Genomic DNA, 25,923 nt, shown 5'->3' on the forward strand with positions numbered 1-25,923 from the left:
AGTTATTTTTCTCATCAGTGAGAAAAAAATAATTACCGTATAATTAAAGTCTGGTTTTGCTTAAACCGTGAGCATCTTCTGAGAGCACTACAGGGGGGTGTCACTTTCATTGTTCCCATTACTGTGATTATGATTTCTGTAATTTTCTTCCTACAAGCAGAAACTTTTTTGAATAGCTTTGTGCAGATGTGGTTGAGATGTATGGTTATCTTGGATATCACAAAGGCAGAAGAGATGGAAACTGATAAATATACCAGTTAAATCTCTGTCCCCATGGAAACACACCCAAATATTTAAAATAGCATTTTGTCAGACAGAGACTTACTGTTTGGTCTCAGAAAAAGGCTTCTTCAGACAGCTTTAGAAATCACTTCCATGAGGTAAATAGCTCTGGGATGCACGATTTTTCCATGCTTTGCCATCTTTAGTTGTTTAAAGATTTGTCCTGCCACCAAGGCATAACAATAATAACATGAAACACATGGGACATGAAAGTACACGAAATCTGAAAAATAACCTTTGCACAGCTATTCAGTCCTGGTGGTGTGGAAGGGAATTGCTGCTAGTAATACATACATGGAGAGGCTGATGCAAAACCCATTAAAGCCCACTGGTTGACCTTAACATGGGTTCATGCTCCAGTCAGATGTGAACAGTGGCTGCCCCTTTTTGAGGATGAATCTTGGCAATAATTTTAGCAGAAGGTACATTGGTTTGGATGGACTGTCATTGTATAATGTGTGTGTGAGATGAGACACCTTACTCTGTGTGCTATTCACAACAACCTCCTTTTTGGGTCTTTTTGAGTGATTTTATTCTTAAGAAAGAAAGAAGGATGGTTAAATCCTGCTACCACACAGATGAAGTTGCAGTTAAGTAGGAAGCTGCTGGCTTTGCTTTTAGACCACCAGCTCCACCTAGCGTAAAGAGATTTTACACCTGATAATGGAGAGGCTCCTTTTCTGATGGTGTAATGTACAGTTGCCATTATGGAAAAGTCTCTGAAACATGTGGTCAGGTTTGCAGAATCTTGTTAAGAGCTGTGGTACTTGTAGTGCTTCAAAACTGCTTCAAAAGTGACTTACAGAGCTGGTTATTAACATTCAAGTTCTGGGTAAGAATTGTACCCACTGTGAAACTTGAGAGATGCTGTTATTTTAAAAAGCTGACTGATAATCCAATTATAAGTATGAATTATACAAAACTACTGGTTTCAGCAAAAGTGTGTTAATTGACATCAGTTGTGGATCTGGCCACTGTTTCCTACTAAAAGCACACCTTTTTGACATCAGTCTCTTTCCAGACTACATGCAAATATTTTCTGTAGAGTACAAAAGTTGTCGAAGAGCTGAGTAAAGCACACAGAAGAGATGATCTCCTCTGGGTCAGCATCTCTGAAACCTGCACTTTTCTCTGTTCACGCCAGCAGCTGAAATTCACTCCCGGGTGATAGGATGTAACATGTGTTACTGTGCATGTTTTAGTCCACATGCTTTGGATCTCAAACCTTTTAAAAGAATGGAGTGGGTAGGATCTTAAATATTATAACAGTTTCTAGGGTAGGGATGGAAAATTTTCTCAGGGATATGGCATGCCCAGGGGTGGGAGAGTAGGGGGAAGGCACCTTTAGGGCTGCTCCTGAGTTCTTCTCATTTAGCTGTGGAACCCTTCTTCAGCCAAACAGTCTCCAGCCACCTGGAAAAGAGCAAAACAGACCTGTGCACTTCTGTGCTATTTCACTGCTCCCTGTTTTCCATTCCAGTGAAAATATGTCCACTTGTAATGATTCTGATTAGTTTAATTTTCTTGCAACAGGCTGGTGTGTTCTAGCTGCCTGGCTCATGTGTCTCAGGGTCAACTGGCATGGAGGGGATCCCCTTTCTCCTCCTCCACCCTGCAGCATCCATGGAATGGTGTGAGTGTAGGTGTTCCTTCCATCTGCACCACTGCCAGGGGTGACAGAGCCAGCAGCACAGCAGGTCCCTCTGGTGTTTGGCAAGAGTTAGGCTTGCTCCAAGAGGTGGGACATCAAACCACAAGGAACCTTATTGGTGTTACAGGAATAGCTACAGACCAAGTAATTTTAGTCTCTCTCTGATAAAGGAAAAGTCAATCATTTTTATGTGTATTACAGGGTGTTCCAGGATTTGATGGTCCACCTGGTGGCTATGGTTCCAGAGGAAGCAAGGTATTGCTTTAGTTTCATTTGCTAGAAGCAATAAGCCAGATGTCATTTTGCTTTCTTTCCTTTCTGTCATCATGTGGTAGCAATTGTGTCTGTTGTCATTGTAGGACTGGTTATGTGGTTCGTTAACTTGAAATCTCTGAGGTTTCTTAAATGTCATGTCAGTGCCTTTTGGAGTTTGGGGGTTTGTGTTTCATGGGCATACCTTTCCATTTTAAAACAAATTCTCTATAATAATGTGCTTGGGTGTGATACTTCAACTTCTGTTGACAGGGAGAGCCTGGCGAGATGGGTCCTCCAGGGCCAGATTCCTATTTTCCTTCCCGCATCCCAAGGAAAGGTACATCTTCTTTGCTTAGATTGTTTATCTTAGCTGTTTCACTACCTTCTGCATAGACCAGAAGCATGACATTCTGAGAATTCAACTCCTAAAAAAAAAAATGTGTTTGCTAAAGTGTTCCAGAAGCTGTAATTGCCTTCCAAGAGAGTGCCCTAATCACCTTTTTGCAGGCAGGTGGTTTCTTTGTCTCTGCTGCTGAAGTTGGATTGCTATACAAAAGGCTTCCATGCATGCCTGTATCCACAGAGAAGAAGCAAGCAAAAAAGCGTGTGACTTTGTTGTCCAGCAAAAGGAAGAATGGGAGTTTGTCTTCTGTGTCCTGCTTCAGACTTTGGATAAAGTGCAGTAGTGGCAGCACAGCAGAGAACATTCTTATCATCTAATAGAAAGACAGAAAGAATAAAAGAAAGAAATAAAGAAAGAGACCCACACATTAAAAAAGCCTTGAGGAATAGAAGAGTATTTTTTTTTCCTTTTTTAAATTGACAAATTTCTGTTGCGATCTTTTCACTACGCTTGTAGCACCCGGTGTCAGCTGCTCTGCAGAGCTGTGGTGGCTCTGGCTGGCTAGACTAGAAACACGTAAAAGGTGTGCCAGTTTGCCAAGGCCAAAACTATTCAAGGGAAGGTGCCAGCAAACAGCAAGACTGATCACATGCCATTGCCGTGGCCTTTGTCCTCATACCATAGAGTTTACTGGTCTTGTTGAAAGCCAGAGAGACTAGCAATGAATGGTTCCCTTCCTCCCAGAGAAAAGGGGCAAGAGGCCCAAAACATGGATCAAATCACCCCAAATACTCTGCGAACCTTTTAGAAGCAGGAGGGACTGTGTAGAGAGAGAAAGAAGCAGGCAGGGGGCTGAACACACCACATGTCCTCTACTATCACTGATCTTTGACAAGAACACAATACCTTCTGCAGGCAATAGCTAGATCCAGGCAGATGCTTTTGGTAGTGGGAAGCAAAGGAAGCTCACATATCACACATCTGTTACAGCAGAAACTTCCTGTAGGAAAAAGAGGGGCTCTCCTCAGAGAGCTGCTGTTCTGTGCTTCCCAAGAGCAATGTAGCTCTAGCTGCATATTAGTAAAAGATATTAATACCATCCTTCTTCCCGGGCTTGGTGGCTCCACACCATTCCTGTCAGTCCATTTCTAAAGCTATGTTTTAGAAACTATCATAAACTCTACTACTCCAAAGCACTTGAAGATTCTAATACTTGCTTTTTAACAAACAGCAGCATCACACTCACACATTTTGTGGAATCGGGGATGTCTTTCAGGTGCAAGAGGTGATCCAGGCTTCCCAGGTGTTTCTGGACTCCCAGGAGACCGAGGAGAGGAGGGAGATCGTGGGTCGCCTGGTCTTCCTGGATTTTCTGATGGTAATACCCCAGCAACACATCTTCTAACAGCTTAACTTTATAGGGAGTTCTGACTGATATAGGGTCATAGTGGGGATAATTTTTATGCTGGTCATGCAATACACAGTGCAGAATAGTAAATAACTGAGGGGGCAAAAAACAAGAGGAGCATTTTCCTTTGGACCAATGGGACTCTTGCAAAACTACTGAAATAGAGATGATGACAGAGCCTTGTTTCAGTAACTGCTATTGATTTGCTCAAGTGAAAAGTGCAGTTACCATTTTTGCTCTATGCTAAGTATGTCCATTTTTCCTTGCATATTAGATGCAGTTGTATGAACTTTCTCTTCTGTTACATCACAGTTCTTTGGGCAGCACTGTTAAGAAATTGTTTTGAACTTCTTCCCTGATTCTGTTTCAGCGGATGGGGATAAGCCAGGCTTACCTGGAGAAATGGGACCAAAAGGTGAAAAGGGTGAAATAGGAGCTCCTGCTTATTACACGGGTCCACCTGGGCTTCCGGGTAAGGACGGCTCACCAGGACTTCGTGGTCCACCTGGTCCCATTGGAGCCCCTGGTAAGTGCAAAAAGAGAGATGATAAGAACTCACAGGAACACCTTTGATTATTTTAAAGACATCTGTTGGCAGGGCAAAGTGAGACAGTGACAGAAAAATGAAATGAAATGAAATGAAATGAAATGAAATGAAATGAAATGAAATGAAATGAAATGAAATGAAATGGGAGGTGGGGAGGACACGCAGAGAAGTCTTGTACACTCATCAATGAAGATGTTTGCTGATTTTTAGACAGTCCTGGCAACATTTGAAAGGATGGAGAAAAGGATGTGTAGGAGGTGATCCAGAGCAGGCTGTTTGTGCTAATGCAAAGTAGGTTGGGCTGAGTGAGAGGAGGAATCCAGTGTTAGAGAGAGCAAAGAATGGCAAGGATTGTCCGCCACAGCAGACTGAGTTACTGATAATGCGTGTGAGAAACTGTGAGAAGATGGGGAGGGGAAAAGAGAATGGAGTACATCACAGCAGGCTGGGTTAGGCAGTAAGTGACATTAGGGGAAACAGGGGAAAATGCATTGCAGCTCAAAGAAATAGGAATGAAAGAGCAAAAGAGTAAATCTACGGTAGATTAATTTATATTTTTGTTTAATTAAACTTCTAGGTCGTCTCTTTGGATTTAAAGGACGGGAGGGAACACCAGGCAGATTTGGTATACAAGGTTTCCCTGGGCCAAGAGGACAAAAAGGACCTAAAGGTAGGTTAAAACAGATAACTCAGTAAATGATCTGCTGTTATGCATTATGTAAAGCCCCAGTGTGTTCAGTCTGGGTTTATTGAACTATGATATACATGAGGACTGATGAATTTGATCTGGGGCTAATATGACAAAGAAACACTGTGTTGGATTCTTGTCAGAAAAAAAAAAAAAAAAGAGTAGTTTTCTCAAGTTTTTGAGACACTACTCAAGTATTCTAAAGTCTGTATGTAAGATGGATACAGCTGCACATCCATGTGTTGTTGATAGAGCTTTCTTTCTTCTCTTTCCAATCTTTTCCTTAGGTGAAGAAGGGGATTGCACTAGATGCCTTTTGGGTGAGGAACTCAGAAGGGGCTCTACTGGCCCCCGCGGCCCTCCTGGCTTTCCAGGAACCCCTGGCCAGCCTGGAAGGAAAGGAGAACCTGGTGATCAAGGACCACATGGTCTTCCTGGCTACCCTGGTGCAAAAGTGAGATAGTTGTTTCTTTTTGCTTAGTTTTATATGCCTACTATGAAAAAAAACCCAAAACTCCAAGCAATTCTCCATGGAAAAATGATGAAAAGTATTCTTTCTCTGTTCTTCTTTTTCTTTCTTTTTCTTTCTTTCTTTCTTTCTTTCTTTCTTTCTTTCTTTCTTTCTTCCTTTCTTCCTTTCTTCCTTTCTTCCTTTCTTCCTTTCTTCCTTTCTTCCTTTCTTTCCTTTCTTTCTTTCTTTCTTTCTTTCTTTTCTTTCTTTTCTTTCTTTTCTTTCTTTTCTTTTTCTTTCTTTTCTTTCTTTTCTTTCTCTCTCTCTTTCTCTCTCTCTTTCTATCTTTCTATCTTTCTTTCTGTCTTTATCAGCTACATCCATTTCATTTAGTGTCTGCCCTGGAATTCAGTAACAGGTGGCTGAAGAAAACCTAACATGCACCAACAGGCTTATATTTTAGTGAGCATGAGTGTAATTATTCGGAACTAAAGCTAACTGGCATAAAATAGTCAATGGTAAACGAGTTTGTAACCTCTGGGCCTTGGCACCTACCATGGATATGGATTTGGTTCTGTGATTGCAAGGCTCTTGGCTAGCAGCTAGAAATTTTACTTTCAGATGGGCTGTTCAGGAGGAGGTTCCTGCATTATGCCAAAGAATCAGGAATGCCAGAGACTGCCCTTTAGCTTCACCACAGTTTGTCTTTGCAAGAGAGAAAGTTTCCTTCCTTGGAGCTTTTCAGTGCATGGCTAGGCAAGGCCCTGAGCAACCTGCTCTAAGTGCTGGGTTGGGCCAGAGACCTCCAGCCCTCCCTTCTAACCAAAAACTACCCACAGGTCTTTGATTTGGGGCAGGTCACTTAATCCCTCTGTGCCCAAGTTCTTGTCTGGTAAATGACAAGCTGTGAACCACAGTTCACTGCCAGCTGTGAAGTTGTCCTCTTTGGGAGTGGTGCACAGGAGGAATTGCATGTCAGTAGAACCCTAAGGTTTTTTCCAAGGTGGCAAAGAGTTGCTTAGGGATTTTTCTATAGTGGCTAACACTAAGTAACTCACCATGTTTTCTCCAGTGCAGTCCTGCAGCAGCAGTCACCTGCAGGACACTAGCTCTTGGAAAGCCACAGGTGTCCCTCATGCAGAAGCTCCCCTACCATGCCATAGAGACCATATGTCCTAGTTAGAACATATTAATAAAGGTTCTGCACAAGAATGGGATTGCTGAAGAGGAAATCCTTCAAGGAAAATAACAGGAAAGCAGTAGAATCTAAGGAGGCTTTTTTGTAAGCAGGACAGTAGAAATGCAAATCTTGGTACTTATGTCTTAAACAGTTCTGGTTTGTTTTGGTTTTTTTCAATGTATGTAACACCAGGGATTTTCGGGTCCAGCTGGATTTCCTGGACAGAAAGGAGAAAAGGGAGACTCTTTACACATAACTACGAAAGGTAGAGTGAACATTCTTATCACCTGTATTTTCCTATTATTTATACTACTAATGAGAGATGGATCTCACAATGGAAGGTCTTCTTTAGGTACCAAAGGAATCCGAGGAGATCCTGGGCTGCCTGGAATCAGAGGTGAAGATGGTTTCCCAGGCAGAGATGGATTAGATGGTTTACCAGGACAGCCTGGCCTTCCAGTAAGCAAAGAATACAGCAAATACACCACACCTAATACTACTAATGCACTTAATTCTGAGGGGTTGTGAGGGGTTATAGCCTGTCCTTCTCTCACAGATAATGATGCACAACTAGGCTGGGTTTGCTGGTTGTTGATAAATAAAGCATCAGGTTTACTCTCAGGGTTTTTAGAACAACCTTTCACTTTTATTTCCATTTTACTTAAACAACAATTAGTAGTGTATAACTCATTTAGGCCAGATTGTGATTACTGATTAGTTTGTGGTAATTAATGGTTTATTAGTGACTCCTTCTAGTATGGTCTGAGATTCTTTGTGACTGAACTTCAATAGCTTTGGTACATCTGTTTTAAAGAAAAGCAATATTTATTACAATTTTCTATCCTTAAAATGTACATTGTGTCATCATATTGCTTGATAGCAACTCACCTAACTAACCGTAGCTATCTATAAATTAGATGTGTAGTCTTTGTTCATTTTCTAGCTTTCTTCTATAAGCAAAATTAAATACCTTGAAATAAAAATTCATGTGGCCCATCATAAATTGATGTTTTGAACCACTGGGATGCTCATATATCATATTTGAAGATGCGCAAGAGCTCTATCAGGCACTCTAGACCACAGTACTTTTACTACCAGTGAAGATGGCACTTTATATTTCTTCTGAAGATAGGAAAGTATTCTCTAATGATGTTTGTAAGATGTTGATTCAGTAGTGTAGAAATGTCACTAGGGGTGCAGACAGAGAAAAAAATCTGCCTTTTTGGGTGCATTTTAAAGTCAGCTTTTCTCAGCCGCAAAAGAACATCTCTAGCAATGCATTTGGTCTCCCCAAATCGACTTAGAGCTTTTCAGAAAGGGCCAGGAGTCCCTCCACAACACTGATTCATATTACCCAAGTGCTTTTTATGGGCCAATATTTTTAGAGGAATGTTCCCTCAAGGAGCACTTCTGTCATGCCCTTACTGCCATGTGGTCTACATTAAAGTCAGGTTATTTAAAAAATACTTTCTTTTCAATGTTGATTTAAAGAGCTGGGATGCAACACTTGAGAAATTACTGCCTATAAGATGTTATTCATGAGAGTAGTTGAACTGTTTGAATTGCAGTTTTTCCTCAGCAAAGTCAGGAGTGACCACCTCTGTTCACTTCCTGCAGGGTGATGCTATCAGAGGTTTCCCCGGTGATCCTGGTTATCCAGGTGAATTAGGCCCAAAGGGCTTTCCAGGAGAAGCAGGCCTGCCAGGTGAAGGATTTCCTGGTCCAAAAGGGTTCCAGGGTCCTCCAGGTGAACAAGGACAAGATGGAATCCCGGGACCACCAGGTCTGCCTGGTCTGCCAGGAGAGCCTGGCCAACTAGGTAAGAGACACGACTCTGTCTTACTTCAGAGCCGTGGAAGATCAGCACAGAGATATGTGCAGCATTTATACAGCACACTGTTGAAAAGGGAGAGCTTGGCGGGGGTTATGTGGGGAAAAAGGAAATGCTGGTATTGACCAGAAATTTTAAAGAAGGAGATACTTCAGAGGTCCCAGCAGTTTCATGTCAGGTATTGAAATAGCATGAATTAATGTGTTAGTGCCAGCAAATAACATTTTTCAGGTTTCAAGCAGTTGGAGGCAATGGAGCAATGTTCTGCCATTGGAAATCCCACAGGTGGTTTTCTCTGATCTTTCCCATCCAACATAATCTTTTAATTGACCATAGAAAATCATGTATCCACCCTTCAGAGCTCCTCATAGTATCTCTGCAGCTTTTCAAGTCCTTTTCAAGCATAGGAATGCCAGGGCTACATTCAGAAGAGGTCAGGCTCAGAGTCTTATTCCTTAACTTCGAGAAGCCTGGCAGAATACTCAAGCTAAAGCAAGCACATGTCAACCTTACACAGTGCATGGGACACACAGCCTTGTAACTTGGACAGGATAGGTTTTAAGCCTGGATCTAATCAATGTGTGGATAGAGTGTTCCGGTATGTTACAGCAAATAATTTGTGTTGTATGTGTGCATAATACATAAGGGAATACATTATCTGTTGGTTTTTATAGGCATTTTGGTTAGAATTGAGAACATTTTTGTCTTTTTGCAATTTTTCTTCTTTAGATAATAACTGTGTTTTCTAATTCTTTGCTCACAGACTGTGGGCAGGTCATTGAAGACTTTCCTAGAGGAGATGGAAGTGAGCCAATATGGTCGGGTACTGTACATACAAATGGCTTGAATATCTTTTTAGCTTTATGATGCTTTTATGGGTTGATACTTTCTTTCTGATGACTGCTTTAGATGCTCTTAGCTGTAAACTCTTTGAACTTTAGGTCACAAATAACCATGCATATACTCCATATAGCTCTAAAGTAAATTAATCGAATCAAACATTTTCTAAAATTACTGCACTTCTAGCTTTACAATTCAGAGATTCTTTATTTCCTCACTCCTGAGTGTTTATTGTAACAAAATAATGATTACTATGCAATCTATAAAAACAGTACTAGAAATTAGGTGCCCAAGAAAATTTTAGCAACTTTTTTTAAAGTAGAACTTTGAATGAAGATTTTCAGTGCAATTTGACACATAAGAAAAAACACTTCGATTTTTACAAAAATTGACTTGCTTTCTTCAAGGGTATAAATCGCCCAGAGGGAAACAAAGTTTTTCTCTTATTCTGAAAAATACAATCATCCATGAGGCTGGACTACCCTTCCCATGCTGGTCCAACTGGACCAGCCACCATAGCACCTGGAAAATAGAAGAGCAGCTCTTGGGGTGGAGATCAGCTTGAGTGCTCCCCTGAAAATGCCACCCGTGGCCAATTTTTTTTTCAATGAAGAATAAAATTTCTTTTCAGATTAGGAGTTTGGTTGTTAATTTCCTTCACCTGTTTTAATGAAATTGTCTCAACCGCAGGCACAGAGACATTGAGAGGCAGCATAGGAGCACGTATAGTGTGACTAACTTTGGTTTTTGTTTGCAGGTGCAGGCTGTGTAAGGCCACCAAAGGGATCCCAAGGCAAGCCAGGACTGCCAGGAGCCACAGGTAATGTTTTGCCTTCACCTGTTTCACATAGACTGTATTTGAGGGGTATCTTGCCATATCAATTAAAGCTGAGCCTTAGCAGACAGTGTGTTTTAGAAATTTCATTGGAAGACAGCATTAAACTAGCCCTGCCAGAGAGACCTAAGCAGTGTGCAGCCCAGGTGACTTCACCATTCCTGAACTAAGCCTGCCTTTGCCTATGAATGTCAGCCATGGAACAGAAGGCAGCAAGGACAGCCCATTTGCTATTCTCCACATGCAAGTCAGTAAGAGTATACGGAGTCTACAGGTTTATTGGTAGAGAGTGTGCTGAGCTCTCTCAGAACTGACTGGGCACCTCACAAGGCAAATCCTGTCCCCTGAGAGCAGGGTGCTAAAAGGCTTCAATGGAGGACTGTGACAGATCCTTCTTACTGTTCCTCCTCAAGTGACATACGGAGCGCCTTCAGCAAGTGTGAGCCTAAAGCCAGTGACGTGGCTCAGTGTCGTGGGCCAGGCTGTCTGACACAACACAGCTGTGCTGTCTGTAGCCACGTACACCCCCCTTGCAGAGCTGGACCCCCTTGCCCAGAGGGGCCATCTGGTCATCCTGGGCCTCCCCAGCACTGAGGGTTCCCCACCTCCTTCCAAGAGGAAGAGGAGGTGAGGACAGAGCCTGAGGGACTGTGTGAGATGGAATTGAGAGACAAATGGGCAAGGTGTGGTGAGTGGTCATAATGACTGACCTTGAAGAAGGAATATCTGACCAGCATGTACAGTTTCCATAAACTTATGTACTCCCAGCCTAAGCAATAAAACTGTTTTTCAGTAAGTCCTTCTCATTACCAGCTGTAATGACACTGACAAAAACCATAGCTGGGTCCTTCACATTTTGGGAAATGTAAAATTCTTGATGCATCTGTTCCTGTGCTGCTGTGCTTTAGCCAAGGTTAGAGATCTGGAGTATAAATTTTAAGGTCAAGCTTTTTTTTTTTTTTTCAGCACAGGGTTTATTATGGCATACATGGATTGATTGATTGATTGATTTATCAAAGACTAATGGATCTTAAAAGGGAAAATTTTATGTCTGTTGAAAGATTACCTGTGTTTCCTTAGTCCTAATGCCTAAGTTTGTTGCTAGGATCAATGCTTCTTGTTTTCCTTGCAATATTTGTAATTTTTTTCTGAGTATGATGATTTGTTCATTCCTTCATTCACATGAGCTTGATGGTTTTTCTTCCAGTGAGTACAGTCAGATTTAACTCCCAGCTGTAAGACTGCTGTAACACAAGTGATGCTGTTTTCTTGTGCTTTACGTTTTGTATTCTTGGTTAGCTCTTTAACAGATCTTTCTCTGTCTTTGTTAGCTTACATGTTTTAGTTACTTTAAGACTTGGTTTTCATCCTCTCTCTCCAAAACCTGGGAAAGGCCCCTTGCAGAGCCCAGTGCAGAACTCTGTTTGTAGCTGCATTTCAACCTGAGGCAGTTTTGGAACTGGAAGCCTGGGAGGAAAAGGACACATTTTCACAGCTTCTTTTTGCCATAGCTGTGTCAACTGAGTTGTCTGGAGAATCATTCCTACTCACATTGTCCGGACTGACACAAAAGCACCCACACCTTCTTTACACCATTTTCATTGTCTGCTTAGAGTGATGTGGTTTGTCCACAAGATTTCCCACCTTCTCTTCAGCCAGCATGGAGCTCCACTGCAGACAATAAACTCTCTTGGTGTCCTAGGTGCTAAGGACACACAGTGTATCGAGAAAGGAGTTGTCTTTATAGTCTCCCACCCTGATGTCCCTGTGTTCCTTTGAAATTCCTGGCAACACGCACAGCCCACCCTGAGTTACATCTTGGTTATTCAGGAGTCTCAAGACCTACACGATTGCTGTTGAATAAAATGTTTAAGCTGTTTTCTGTCTCAAACATACAGCTAAAACATTTGCAAACTAAACATCAGCCCAAAATAAAAGCTTTTTTCTCACTGCTGTTTGGCACAACATGTCATCACCAACTAACATCACAGAATGAGTTACTGAAATATGTGGTAAGCAGTGGTTGTATTCTCCCTCTGCACCTTCTTTCTCTCACATGGCTTTTTAATTAGTGCTATACTGAACAGAATTAATGAAAGTCAGTTATTGCAGATGGGAAAAAAGACCAAGATGCCATTCAGGTAAGAGGCACATTGGAGTTTTTTGTTGAGACCTGAAAGCCTAAGATTTTCCTTTTGATTTCTTCCTGAGAAGTTATTTGTCATATAAGGGAGAGAAAAATATTCCTGCACAGCACTGTGAAATGTTATGCACACTGCATTGGCTGGTTATGTGCACCTTATTTCTCATATTTTTAAATGTTTCCTTCTCCCCTTCACAAATGATAGTTAAAATTACAAATAATCATGGTTAAATAATGGAAATTCGGAAACCTAAGGTGGAAAAAAGTATTAAAATCCAAGTGACAAACCAAGTTTCCTTGGTTTGTCATAATTAGGGAAACTTGCTTTCAGTAATGAATAAATGAGTTGTAATTAATGGTGATGCTAAGCAGCAACATTTTAAATGTTAAAGCATGTTTTTGACCTTCAAGCCTGAGCTGGGAACGTAGAAAGTTCTGAGTGCTGGGGAAGGTAGGGAAACAAAGCATTCCAAAGGAATTATTTTCAAAGAACTTTACAAAAAAATCTTGGTTCACTTGGAATACAGTGAACTAATGAGACTCATGTAATAAAACTATTGCACTGACAAAAAGATATAATTTTTGAAACATGATAAAGGAATCCTACAAAATGCTTGCAGGTTTTGAGATGTTAAAAAACAGTAATATTTGCCCTTACTGAAGTATCAAATAATGTATCACAAGGAAGTAAGGTATCGTTTTAGCTGTCAGGAGAAAAATCAGTCTGAACAAGAGGTCACTGCCAGAAGAACACTTTTTCAGGGCACATCCTTTCTTTTATGAGGGAATCTCTAGACCTGTAATGTTACAAAAATAGTAATAAGGCTAGTTAATTTGTATTCATTTTTGGGGTTATTAGATCTAACCTTTAGCCTTACATTTCTGTTCCTTGGTTATCTAAACCAGTCTGTTCTTGTTCTGTGATCAGTTTAGCAGGGAAGGGAAAATTTTTTTCCTCCTACAGCATCTCATCTGTGCCCATTTCTGTGAACATTCTTTTTTGATACTGCCATTTGACCTTAATCTAAAATCCTTAATTTACAAAATATTGAAAGACTCCAAAAGTCTGTGAAACTAATTATCTTCAACCTAGTAGTTTCCATATCATTGGTCTTAAATTCAGGTTAATCCATGTTTGTAAAAGCACTTAACCTAGATTTTTGGTCCATGTTCTGGGATCTTGGATACTTCTAAAGAGCTACTGTATAGCCCCATTAATTTTTTTTTGAAGTTTCATCTTTGCATCCAGAAACACATCATGGTGGTATTTACTACTACCTTTTCTTACATTATATGCACATTTCTGTTTTGTTTGTTCAGATCACACTTTCTTACTTCCTTTTATATAATTTAGGTGCAAAAGGTGCAAGAGGATTCCCAGGTGATCCAGGTCCAATGGGCTTCCCAGGGCTAAATGGTACACGAGGTGATCCAGGTCGGGAAGGATTCCCAGGTCCTCCAGGTATCTTGAAATAATTAATCATTCTTTACATACTTTTGACCTTTTTACTGCAGTCACTGAAACACAGCTACTTGATTCCAGGTACATTTTCACTTACCTTCCCTTCTACATTGAATCAATAAGCCATTAGACAAAACTGCTGCTTTTCAAATCCAGAAGTGTTTCCTGCAACTTCCATAATGATGAAAAATTTCATAGATGCCAACCTTTTAAAATCTGCTTTATTGTGCAAAATTATAAATGTGACAGTAAAAATTCATTAAATTGTCATAAAGAAATTCAGTAAGATAGGTCAGATTCCAAGTGCATTATACTCATAATGATGATGCAGAAAGGAAGAAAATAATAGTATTATTCCATTCAATTATTTTCAATATCAGTATAAACGATACTGGATGTATCAAAGGTGGAGTACTAGGTACTTACCATGCACATGGGCAGCTCTGTTCCCAGAGTGTTTGCAAGTGTTCAGTGTCTGTCAGATTTTGTGCTAGTCTGTAATAGGTGCAGATTTTTTAAATCCCAGGGCTTCTGTATCATTCCAGAGGTTCCAGGATGTCCAAGACACATCAGTTCAAGGCACATCTATTCAAGGCACATCAAGGCAGATGACTGTAGATAGCAAGTCAGATGAGCCTGCGTGTGTGCCACTGCACATGTGATCCATGCAATGGCACACACATATAAGCTGCAGAGGGTCTATATGTTCACAAATCTTCAGTCAGTCCAGCAAGAATTACAGGAATTACCTCCAGAAACTACCACTTCCCTGTGGTAGTTTATTTGGTCAGAGAAATGGGTACTGAGTTGTTTGGGGTTTTTTCTGAACCCCAATACAAAAGCCATTGATGCAACTTAATTTATGAGCTCTCTGGAAATTTTTTTGTGTTATCTGATTTCAAAGTCCTAAATCCCCAGAGATTCTGAAGTGCTGCAAACTTTCCCAAATCCAGTGTCAGGTACTGCTTTGCCCTCAGGCAGCACATGGCCTGATAGTATTCTCTAGACTCATCTACAGCATCTGCAGTAGCAACAGAGAAAGCAGAAGAAAAGCTGATGTGTGTCCTGGTCAACAGGCAAGGGATGCATCATAAAACATGGTTCTGTGCAGCATAGGGCAGGACCATGAACCTCTATCTCCCCTGCTAAGCTCTACAGAGTGCTCTAATTGCTAAATTAGGGCTCCCACATGGCTGCCAGGCCACAGGGACCAATTCTCTGGAGTTTTCCATGCTATCTTTCACTAGTGCTTGGGCTTAATTTTCAGTCCAGGTCCAGTTTTCCTGTCCACAAGAAGCCTTGTCATTTGTGGTAATGGGGGCATCATGTTGGTATATGTAGGATTTCAACTCCAGCATTTGTAGTGAACCCTGTGATGCCTAGTCCCTGTTTTATTTATAGGTTTTACTGGACCCAGAGGAGACAGAGGCCCAAATGGTCTACCCGGACTGCAGGGGCACCCAGGCCTTACAGGGAAATCCGGAGCTCCAGGAGCACCAGGACCGAAGGGCCTTCCTGGTGACGTGTTTGGAGCAGCAGCAGGTTCCCGAGGGGATGTTGGCCTCCCCGGCTTCCCAGGGCTGAAAGGTGCACCAGGAGATCAAGGCATACCAGGAACTAGAGGTAAACACTCCTTCAAATAAAGAAATATTTAAGAGTGTGATAGAAATGCAGCCAAATTGTAGAGATGTGAGAGTAGTAAGAGAGCAGGTTAGGATGTGTCAGAGGTACTGATGACCCCACTATCCATTCCCAGTGCCGGATGGTCTCCCATTCTTTCCACTTCTGTGTCAGCTGTTGCCAATATGCCTGGCTCCTCTGAACCCTTTCTGGAGATCCATTGCTTATGTTTAGCTCTTCTTCACACTGCTCTACATGAAATCAACTACAGTAGGATACCAGAGAACTGGATTTTGCTCATCTTTGTCACTTTCAGATGTACTGCTATTTTTTTTTCACTGTAGTTAAGGGAATGGTGATGTCACTATAATCCTGACTTTTCACTTGCATACAGCAATAGTACTGACATTTTTTCCCACACCAAAAGATGTCTGGGTACTGCATGGCTTTGCTGATCAGCACATCGCAATAGTGCCAAATTTGTAAATTTTAACTAAGAGGACATAGAGTTAGGTAACTGCTAATAAGCTATTTTACCTTGTCAGTCTTTGGGCACTCACGAATAAGAAAAAGACAGCATTATATACTGATTCACAACTTCAAGGTGTTCATTTTAGTTTATTTCACAGACCATAAAAAACACTCTAAAATCCCTGCAGAAAACAGAGTTTCTCTACAAAATCTGACTTTTTCACTCTCTGAACTCTGTGAAGGACTTTCAAAAGCACATGTGGGAATTTAGCATACCCTGCTACAGATTTTCAATAGCATTTGGACACATAATTAAATTAGGACTGCTGATTACCCCCTTCCCCTGTATAGAACTGAGAAAGGAGCAGTAATTGTATGACTAGCTCGAAGCAAGGTTTATCACAGGAACTAGTTTTGGATATCCTTCTCATGACTTTTGATGAAAATAAAGAAGAGTGTTGTCTTCCCAGAGTTATTTGAAGTGAGGAGAGCTGGTTTCACCTGCAGTAGAACCCCAGAGTGAAGGAAAGGGATGAAAGCAGTTCTGTGGCACTTCACAGGTTTGAGAAAAGGCAGAAAACATCACTAACACCTCTGAAAAGGGGAAGAAATACAATTTCATTTGAAAACAAAAAATTTGGTGTGATTTTCCACTCTCTTTGTAAGCATTTCTGTAGAACTAAGTTTTCAGTAGTAAAAAATGCAGCAAAAATAAAAAGCATTACTAGTTTGTCTGTTCTTAATTTATTTTACAGTTCTGACAGAATGGCTCCAAATGGCATGTGAATTTTTGTATGAGTATGAACTTTCTTAATTTTACATGAAATGGCTAGGGATTCCTTTATGCCACCTTTTCCACTTCACTCAGAATAGCAAACTAAAGCCTGTATGCTGTTGTTGAGAAAACTCACTTTAAGTGACTGCAATTATAAAGCTCATATAACTACAGTCAAGCCAATGGACCTACACTGATGTAAAACCTGAATAAAGAGAAACAGATCCGCTTGACCTGGATTTTAAATGCCATGTACTACTTGGATGCTGCTGCTTCTCCAAGATGAATGAAAAGCAGTCATTATCTTTTAAAACTTAACACCCTCTTTGCTCTTACATGGTAGAGACATAAATTTTCACCCAGTGCATTAAGTCATGTAGAATCAGGGCCTTTTTGCTTAGGAATTTGTATCGGTCTTACAACAATGCCTTGTAACGACCTGACATGAAAATTTCTAAGCAACACCACAGATCCCACCATCTACCTTAAATGTTACTTTTCCTGCCTATACCATTTTAGAAAAGATACATAGCATTATTTCAGTGGTTCAGTCAGCTGCTTGATTCAGTTCTTACTAAGATATATGTGACAGAGAGCTCAGGAATTACAGAATTATTGGGATTAAAATTGAAAGAGACCTGCTCTATCTATATCCACATCGTGCCAAATCGTTACCATTCATTTGAAAGAGTCAATCAACCTTTCTGACACAAATACTGAGATAATTGCTAGTAATGTCAATTATTTTAAATCTAAAGACCAGTCCTTTAATTTGTTTTTCCTGTTCTCACTGAATTTTCAAAGGAAAAACACACGCTGGAAGACTAGGGTGTACAGAGAAGAGATATATAAAGACAAGCTCTCTAGGTATGATGCTCTCTAATGCATGATTTTGGTCTTTTAGGAGCGGATGGTAGCCCAGGTTTGCCAGGACCCAAAGGAGATCCAGGGCCACAAGGTCTCCCTGGTTTGATGGGATTACCAGGAACACCAGGAACACATGGATTCCCAGGTCCGCCAGGAAACCGTGGGCCAGATGGTGGGCCTGGCTCTCAAGGACCTCTTGGTGAGGAAGTAACGCGGTCCTGTTGATGCCTTAGGTTTTAACTTTTATATTTTTCAAATTCTGTACTGCCTAGTGTATAACTCTGAAAGTTTCTTGTAGCCTGTTAATTTCTGCTCTCTTGTGCTAGGTAGACATAACAAAGCCTCTCCAGGCCTGCTCTCCAAGGACACCTAGACTGTCCTAGGCCAAAAAGTATAAACCAAAGAGCCTCTAAAAGGGGAGTAAGCTGAGGGGAATTACATCATTAACTGAAGCTTTAATTGGAGAATTAACCCTCATATGCAAATGAACCAAACCTATAAAAGCATGAAGAACTCGTGACCTGTCATCCATCTTGGGGTCCATCTTGGCAGTAGCCTCTGGCTCCCCAGGGGGTACCTTTGAAGGCCTTTCAAATAAATACCTACCTTTATTCCCTTATTCTTGTCTAGTCTCTGTGTTTAGGAGGCCTCTTAAGGCATCACTGTGTCATTTCTTTTGCTAGTCCTCTGTGGCAGGGCCATTGTATGGTTTCCACAGCGGAAAGTTAAGCTTGGAGATGAAATTTCTTCACAGGCAGAGCTGCTGCTTTTCTTTCTATAGCCACTTAGCAAGTCAGGTCAGAGCTTGCTGCTGGCAGACTGGGAAAAGGGAGCCACCAAATGGGGGTAGTCTTATGGAAAAGGGGCTTAATTCTTAAATTAAAGAGAAGGGAAAAGTCCTGTTGGGAGTGGGTGTGGAACCAAACTGATAGTGAGGCTGGTTCACACTGATGAGCTGCTTTATCTTTGCAGCCATTTCTGCAATTCTTTGATGAAAAAAATCCTGATTTCCCCCCTTCAATATGAAGCTGGTAGGACAGCAGTTTTCTCCCTCTTGAGCTACCTTGTATGAAATCATCATGTACGTCCAAACCTTTTTTACTCTCCCTGTTCTCACGTTTACATGACAGGTCCACCTGGTGCTAGGGGAGAAGATGGTGAGCAAGGTTTTCCTGGCCCTGTGGGCCTGAAGGGTCTGTCTGGTGACAAAGGTGACATGGGTCTCACAGGATTACCAGGTATACGTGGCGTGACTGGTCCCCCTGGCATAAGTGGAATGGATGGCTTTCCAGGAGATAAAGGTGAGCTCTGGACTGCTGCTTTGAAAACACTAATTGATTAAAGCTGTTCTGTGCTGAGGTGAGCCAGACGTATTCTCTGCTGGTCTCCCTCTATTTAAAACAGTAGAATTAGGATAATGTGCCTAATATATTCCAAAATCACTGCCCATTTTCCCCTGTGTTGTACTTGGCACAGTGGTAGCTCATGATATGCAGCCCTATTTAGAAGAGCAATGGGTGCTTTATTTCTCATTTTAAAAAAAGATACAGTATTTACTATTTTCTCTCTAAAAGTCTTACTCTCATCCTAGTCCCACTGGTCCTCAGTAAAATATAAGAGATGTTTCCCCAAACCTTGGCTTTAAAGCTTTTTAAAGCTGGGAGCTGTGGACTGAGCAATGCCAAACACAAGACTTCGATGGTGACTTTAGGATACTAATGTTATGTTGAGAAGGTGAGATCCTCACCTGCCAGCAATGAGAAAATACATATGTATAATGCACATTGCCTATGCCACACGGGGAGTTTCAACAATGTTCAACTCCATGTGAAGCCAAATTGAGCACAAAGCATGCTTAAAAATGCATGTTGCAATTTCATCAGTTGGAAAGACAGGACAAGACTAGCTCTGGAGTACTGATCAGCTCTCATTTGAGAGAAATTAAGATCTGTTTGTTAGCTTTACCCATGTAAAACAGCATTCTCTTGTTTAGAAAAGAGGAGTAGGGGAATTTTTGGTGAGAAAGGGCCAGCCAGTCCTAGACTCATATCTCTACATGAGGAACAGGCTGACTAAAAACCTTATGAGGAACTAGGTACCTATCTCAAGCTTATCTCTAGGAGAGGGGTTGTACTGGTCTGTCAGAAGAATACAGTAAGTTCTGGTCATCCCCACAACATCTCTTGGCCAGTTGAGGCAGGTTAGTGTACTCCTGAGAGTACACTACCTCAGGAGCTCTACTACCTCTCAGAGAGCTTGGGTGCCTGCTCCAGACCCAAAGATTTCTGTAGGCATCAAGGCACCCAAAAAATAGGTACTGCTGCACTGAAGTTGTCATACCATTTTGTCACATGTTGCTGGTTCATATTTACTTAGTTTGCAGAAATCTGAGTGAAGTAACAGTTCTCTTCCCCTTCTTTCTTTAAAGGCTCAAAAGGTTCATCTGGCATTGATGGTTTCAAAGGCATGACAGGCCTAAAAGGAAGACCAGGCATCAAGGGAATCAAAGGAGAATTTGGCCCAGTCGGGGCTCGGGGAGATAAAGGCTCACAGGGTGCCCATGGCTTCAAAGGTATTTGCTTCTGGGTGGTACAGGGTGTTTGCTCTTCACGTCTGCAGAACTATTTTACAAGGACACAAAGACAAAGAAGACACATTTTTCACATGGTAAATTTAGCTCAGACATTCCTCCACCTATTTCACACATGGGCCTCTGGCCAAGAGGCCTGGATTTTAGACTCAGGGAGAGGTTAGTTCTTCACATACTTAAGGCTGGAGACAGACATCTTATTACTCATCTGAGCTCAGACAGTGGCACCTCTGGACATGTGCAGAAGTCAAGAGAGCTTTTTCCCAGGAAGCATAGGATGTTTGGGGGAGAATACTTGGATTTTTCTCCAGTTGCACTGTAAAGACAGTGAAATATTCAGAAAACCAGACAATTAAGTAATTTAGGTAGTTAAAAGTCACAAACATTCAGCTGGTATTATTGTTGGTGAAATGAAAACTGTAACTCAGTCCTCTTTTTATTGCACACAATTATCTTTAAATAAATGCTTTGCCACAACGCCAAAATGTTCTTTCTAGGGACCCTGAGATGGGTATTTTTTTAAAAAAGTATCTGCAATTCAGAGATTGCAGAACAGTGATCCCAGCAACAGTCTCAGCAAAAGCCAAGTGTGAAAGCAGCCCCTGTGAAGAGAAGTGCAAATATGCTTCTTGGCAAAGAAATATAAGACAGTGCATAATCACAGGAGACAAGTCTGGGTTACTGGCCTGTCTCTGCACCCCATAAAGAACTAAAGACAGTCATACAGTCTATATGGGTCCCTTCTTCAAGACATTATTTACTGATATCACTGATACTTACTGATAAAGTCAAGAAAGTGAACACTGTAACTGATAACAAATCCAAACACTTTCTTTTGCCCAAGGCATTTTGACTGAGAATTTCCTTTTAATAGAAATTAACTACTTTTCTGTGCTTTCTTCTGTGTGCTTTTCAGGGTTTTTTATAAACCATGATTTTGGGTTTTTTTATGAACACATGATTCCTAACTGATCTGCTGAGAGATAAATTATCTATCACAGGCGAGTCTGGGTCCAGCTCCCGGGATTGTATGTACAAAAGTTTAGCTCTGTTTCCATGTTTTCTTAAGTGTGACTCTTGCATTGCCATGTTATATTGACACAGGTTACTTTTCATGAAGGTGGATTTTCTGTAGCTTGTGCAAGGTCATTCCTTTTTCCTAATTTGCTCTTCTGTTCACTTTTCCCAACAGTGCTGCTGACTAACATTTTGTAACATGGTTGGATTTTTTACCCTTTAGGTGACCGTGGGGATCAAGGTCCCCCAGGAGAACCTCCAAAGCTCATGCCCAGCATGATGATGGAAGTCAAAGGTGAAAAAGGAGATGTTGGAGAAAGGGGCACGAAGGGATTCTTTGGCTTAAAAGGTCAGTGGTCACAATAAAACAAGGCAAGCACATTCAGGATTATCAGTCAGTGCGTGTTCTCAGCTACCATATTAAATATTCCCTGCTCGTTGTACCACTGTGCTGCAGCCTCCCCAGCAAGGTCTCTGACAGCAGAAACTGAGCTCCTGGCTGCATTTCACAGAGTCACCCCCAAGGAAAGCTCTGAGGGGTGGGGGTGGGTGTGTGTGGGCTTGTACAGCACACTGTGGTGCCATGTTTCGACACAGCCATTAGAAGGAAAACTTCTTACACACAAGCAACTGTGTGTCAGTCTTCCCTTACTTATATTTCTTCTTCCCTGCCTGCAGGTAGCAAGGGAATGCCAGGCCTTCCTGGAAAGACAGGAACCCCAGGGTCTCCTGGGCATCCCAGCTACGTGGCTGGTGTGAAAGGAGACATTGGCGCAAAAGGGCTAACGGGTCTGAAAGGCTATCCTGGTCCTGCTGGCTCTCCTGGCATCAGAGGCTTCCCTGGCACCACAGGAGTCCGAGTAAGTTCACACACGAGGGAATATTGGTGCCCCTGTGCTGGCATTCAACTTCTCAGCCAGTGGCATTCACCCCTTGAAATTTTGCTGAACAACGGCAGTGCAGAGATAAAAATGCCACAAGCATTGAATAAATAGATCAAATATTTTTGCTTGCTCCCTCCAACATTAATTAAGCGGAGTCATTTATTTTCTCATTGTGAGGCATCCAAATTTCATGTGCCAACTTTTTGCCAATGAGGACCCAGATGGTTCCTTCTAGCTCTTTGGTTCTGTTGCTGCAGCTGCTGGTAAAAATTATTCTCAGTGTTGGGTTTACTTTTCTTTTTCTCCTAGAACTTGATGGTATCACTGCCAAAAGTTACTCACTGTCACTTATTTAACAGTAAAAGAGCCTAAGAACCTTAGCTTCTAGAGGGTAATTCACTGTGATTCACTTCAGCTGCAAAATAAGTTACACTGGAAGAAATAAATGCTTAGAAAAGGCCTGACAGTAGACTCACAGACATCATTTATTTAAGAGAGACAAAAACTATATTCCTTTCTCAGGTTCTCTTTGCCTTTAGGTTTCAGTAAATTTTTTTTTTTAACCAAGGACTACAGGACTGTTACAGTTTAATCTCAGCCAGAAACTAAGCCCTACCCTATCACTTGGTCCCTCACATATCCCCAGCAGGATGGGGAGAAGAGAATTGGAAGGGTTAAAGAGAACTCAAAAAGGTGACAAGTGAATAAGAACAGTTTTCTAATTGAAATGAACTATAATAACAATAAATAATAATAATAATAATAATAATAATAATAATAATAATAATAATAAGGAATATAACAATGATAGATTAATAAAACCCAAGACAAGTGATACAAATGAAAACAATTGCCCACCACCAACTGGCTGATGCCCAGCCAATGCCCAAGCACTGTTACGCCCCAGCCTATCGTCCCCCCTGCCTTATATGCTGAGCATGAGGCCATATGGTGTGGGATATCCCTTGGGTCAGTTGGGATCAGCTGTCCCAGCTGTCTCCCCTCCCAAATCCTTGCTCACCCCCAGGCTGCTCACTGGCAGCGTGGGGTGACAAGCAAAAAATGTCTCGACACTGTGGAAGCGCATTTCAGTAGGAATGAAAACATCCCTGTGTTATCAACAGTGTTTCCAGCACAAATCCAAAACACAGTCCTGTACTGGCTACCATGAAGAAAATTAAATCTGCCCCAGCCAAAACCAGCACAAGGACTCATTACTTTATATGCATAATAGGATGTCCTCAATTTCAGATTTAAGCCTTTGCAAACATAACTTCTCCCTTGGTTGGTAGTGATTTAGATTAACTGACTGCTGCCAAATCACTCTATAAAGTACTAAAGAAACTCAAAAATGGGAAATTTAATAGCTTTTAAAAAATATTTCCAAAACCAGCTGCTTGGAAGGTTGACTAAATGCTCATCCCCACTAACTGATGCCTGTTTTCAATCATATGATAGGGAGAAAAAGGCATTCCAGGAATTTCAGGCCATTTTGGTACTCCTGGCTCGCATGGAGAAATAGGTGAGTTTGTTCTCTTATCTGAGCACCCTCTGTATTCATCACCCATCAAATACTTGACGTTAAGATCTGAGGGGCCTCTGTTACAGTGCTAGGTTTAGTTTAGCAAGCTGCAGCTTTCCCTGGGAGCTCAGCAGGGCTTCTTAGGGCAGTGTGACCATTTTGCCCTCTCCTAGTCCATTTCAGACAGCTCCACTCTCTTTCTCCGGCAGCTCTCAGCTCTACAACACAGTGACAGCAAAGGAGGTGAGAGGGGTCCCTCCATAAGGGTTTCAGAGGACCTTTAATGGTTACATCTCGTCCCAGCAAGCCCCAGAAGCAGAGAGACCTCGTGATCCGGGCACAGGGGGATTTTATCAGGGACTCAGGGGTGGTACATGGGTGGAGTTGGGGTACAGGAACCGATAGGGAGAGCCCGAGGGAGGGGCCAGGGCTAGGGGCAGGGGAAAGCGGGGTGGGGAACAATATGGGATAAGAAGAGCAGTGGGTAAACAGATCACCACAGGTCTCAGTGGATCTTCAACCTCAAAGAGTCTTTCCACAGTCTTACAGAATGATATTGTAGATGTGGGAGGCTGTAAGAAGGTTAATACTGTTAATTTCATGCCATATGTGCTGTCCATGGATAAATCGATCTGTGGCAAGGAGGGAGGCTGTTCTACAGACTTTTTTTTGCTTTCTTTAATTTACTCCTCTTTTATTCTAGAAAGATAATTGTTGAATTTTGCCTCAAGTTGCAATTCCTCAAAACAACAGAAGTACTGTTTAAATTAAAGCCTTACCACTTGTGTTCATTTTTGTTTGAAATAGGTGATCGGGGAGATACTGTAAACTTACCAGGAATGCCAGGACTTAAAGGGGAAGTTGGTGTGCCAGGCTTAACAGGTATTAATTTCACAGTTGCTCTTTGGATGTATTTCTTTCACATATTAAAGTTCCCAGAGGAAGGGAGGGGGAGTTTTGTATGGACTCTTGGATGTGTGCTCTCATGACAGCTCCAGGAGAGGTTCATCTTTTCTTTATTGAAATAAATATGTGCTACATTTGCCTCTTCAACTGAAAATACCATTATAGCAGTAAACATCATCACATGCACTTCTAGTAAACATTTCTATAGAATTTTTTTTTGCTATTGATGACCGAAGGAGCATTATTAGGCCATGATTATAGAAGATGGGATAGCAAAGTCTCATAGATTTTGGATTGAGTTGCTAGGTAATGTATTAAAATTTCCCTGCACATGCAGTGCACTTGAACATCAGTGTCATATTCCACATAATTTGGGGAGTACTTTTAAAAACAGGTTCAGTGATCATTTGGCCAGATGACTGTTTATGCTCCCAGATTACGTAAGCACCCTGACTGGAAGAATGTCTTTATGTGGCAAGACCAGGACCCATTCAGTAGCCAAGTTCAGTTTATGCTTGTTTGCTTAGGGTTGTATAGATATTATTAAAATAATGTACTGGTTTTGTGGTTTTCCAGGCATAAGAGGAGGTGTGGGGCCAAAAGGAGAAGGTGGTGATCCTGGTTTCCCTGGCATTGAAGGCCTCAAGGGCACGCAGGGTGTCCCTGGCTCTGTGGGACCGGAAGGTAAAATATTCTTTTTAACACTTCAAAGAATAACATTGTTTAAGAGGAAAAAGAAAAATACTCTTTCCATCAAAAGAAAGTCATTATGTTTTTTAATATGTTCATCATTCTGTAAGTTGGTGAAGAGCAGTGACAAGGATGTGGAACTCACAGCAGAAGTTAAGAGAAAATTGCAGAAACCTAACTCTGCTTCATACCAGTTTTTGCTTCTTTATAGTAACCACGTGTCCAGTCAAAGTGTTGTATTGCTGGCATACTCAGGTATTCTAATGTTGTCTCAGTACTACAAGGAGTGGGCTTTTCAATGACCTTTTCTGCCATAAATGAAGTCAGTATCCCCCAGGACACAGTTACAGAGCCTTCGAGCCAGGCTCATTGGCCAACTGTATAAGAGAATCCAAGTCAGGTTCAGCTGAGGCCGGATCATACACTCAGGACTTAAGAACATGTCTTGTTGCAGGAGGCTCATGGAAAGGCTCTTTCAGAACAGTTGTTCCACATTTCTCCTCATTAGAGGGCTTAGAAACTCCAGCCAAAAGTGGAAGAGTTTTGATAGGTGCCTCACTGGGAAACAGTTCTTGTCTGATGAGCTTCTCAGTCAGAAAGGCAAAACAGGTGCAGCAGAAGGGGAAAGTGACATGCACAGCAATGAAATCACTTATTGTAACTGG

At 41.5% G+C, this 25,923-nt stretch overlaps 1 protein-coding gene across 2 annotated transcripts in view; it reads left to right on the plus strand.

The window, feature by feature from the left end:
- Positions 1–25,923, plus strand: part of COL4A2 (collagen type IV alpha 2 chain) — a 145,700-nt gene that overhangs the window by 107,065 nt on the left and 12,712 nt on the right. For both annotated transcript variants that reach the window (XM_069003977.1, XM_069003981.1), the window contains 21 exons: positions 2,135–2,188; positions 2,459–2,525; positions 3,808–3,909; positions 4,310–4,465; positions 5,064–5,156; positions 5,462–5,628; positions 6,998–7,070; positions 7,158–7,264; positions 8,423–8,624; positions 9,400–9,459; positions 10,234–10,296; positions 13,809–13,916; positions 15,318–15,539; positions 17,687–17,848; positions 18,780–18,950; positions 20,078–20,221; positions 21,480–21,605; positions 21,935–22,116; positions 23,599–23,662; positions 24,470–24,544; positions 25,145–25,252. In XM_069003977.1, coding sequence (XP_068860078.1) covers positions 2,135–2,188; positions 2,459–2,525; positions 3,808–3,909; positions 4,310–4,465; positions 5,064–5,156; positions 5,462–5,628; positions 6,998–7,070; positions 7,158–7,264; positions 8,423–8,624; positions 9,400–9,459; positions 10,234–10,296; positions 13,809–13,916; positions 15,318–15,539; positions 17,687–17,848; positions 18,780–18,950; positions 20,078–20,221; positions 21,480–21,605; positions 21,935–22,116; positions 23,599–23,662; positions 24,470–24,544; positions 25,145–25,252 — 2,506 coding nt within the window. The remainder of the gene's footprint in view (positions 1–2,134; positions 2,189–2,458; positions 2,526–3,807; positions 3,910–4,309; positions 4,466–5,063; positions 5,157–5,461; positions 5,629–6,997; positions 7,071–7,157; positions 7,265–8,422; positions 8,625–9,399; positions 9,460–10,233; positions 10,297–13,808; positions 13,917–15,317; positions 15,540–17,686; positions 17,849–18,779; positions 18,951–20,077; positions 20,222–21,479; positions 21,606–21,934; positions 22,117–23,598; positions 23,663–24,469; positions 24,545–25,144; positions 25,253–25,923) is intronic.

Source organism: Aphelocoma coerulescens, chromosome 1 (genome assembly GCF_041296385.1).
Source record: "Aphelocoma coerulescens isolate FSJ_1873_10779 chromosome 1, UR_Acoe_1.0, whole genome shotgun sequence".
Classification (NCBI taxonomy): domain Eukaryota; kingdom Metazoa; phylum Chordata; class Aves; order Passeriformes; family Corvidae; genus Aphelocoma; species Aphelocoma coerulescens.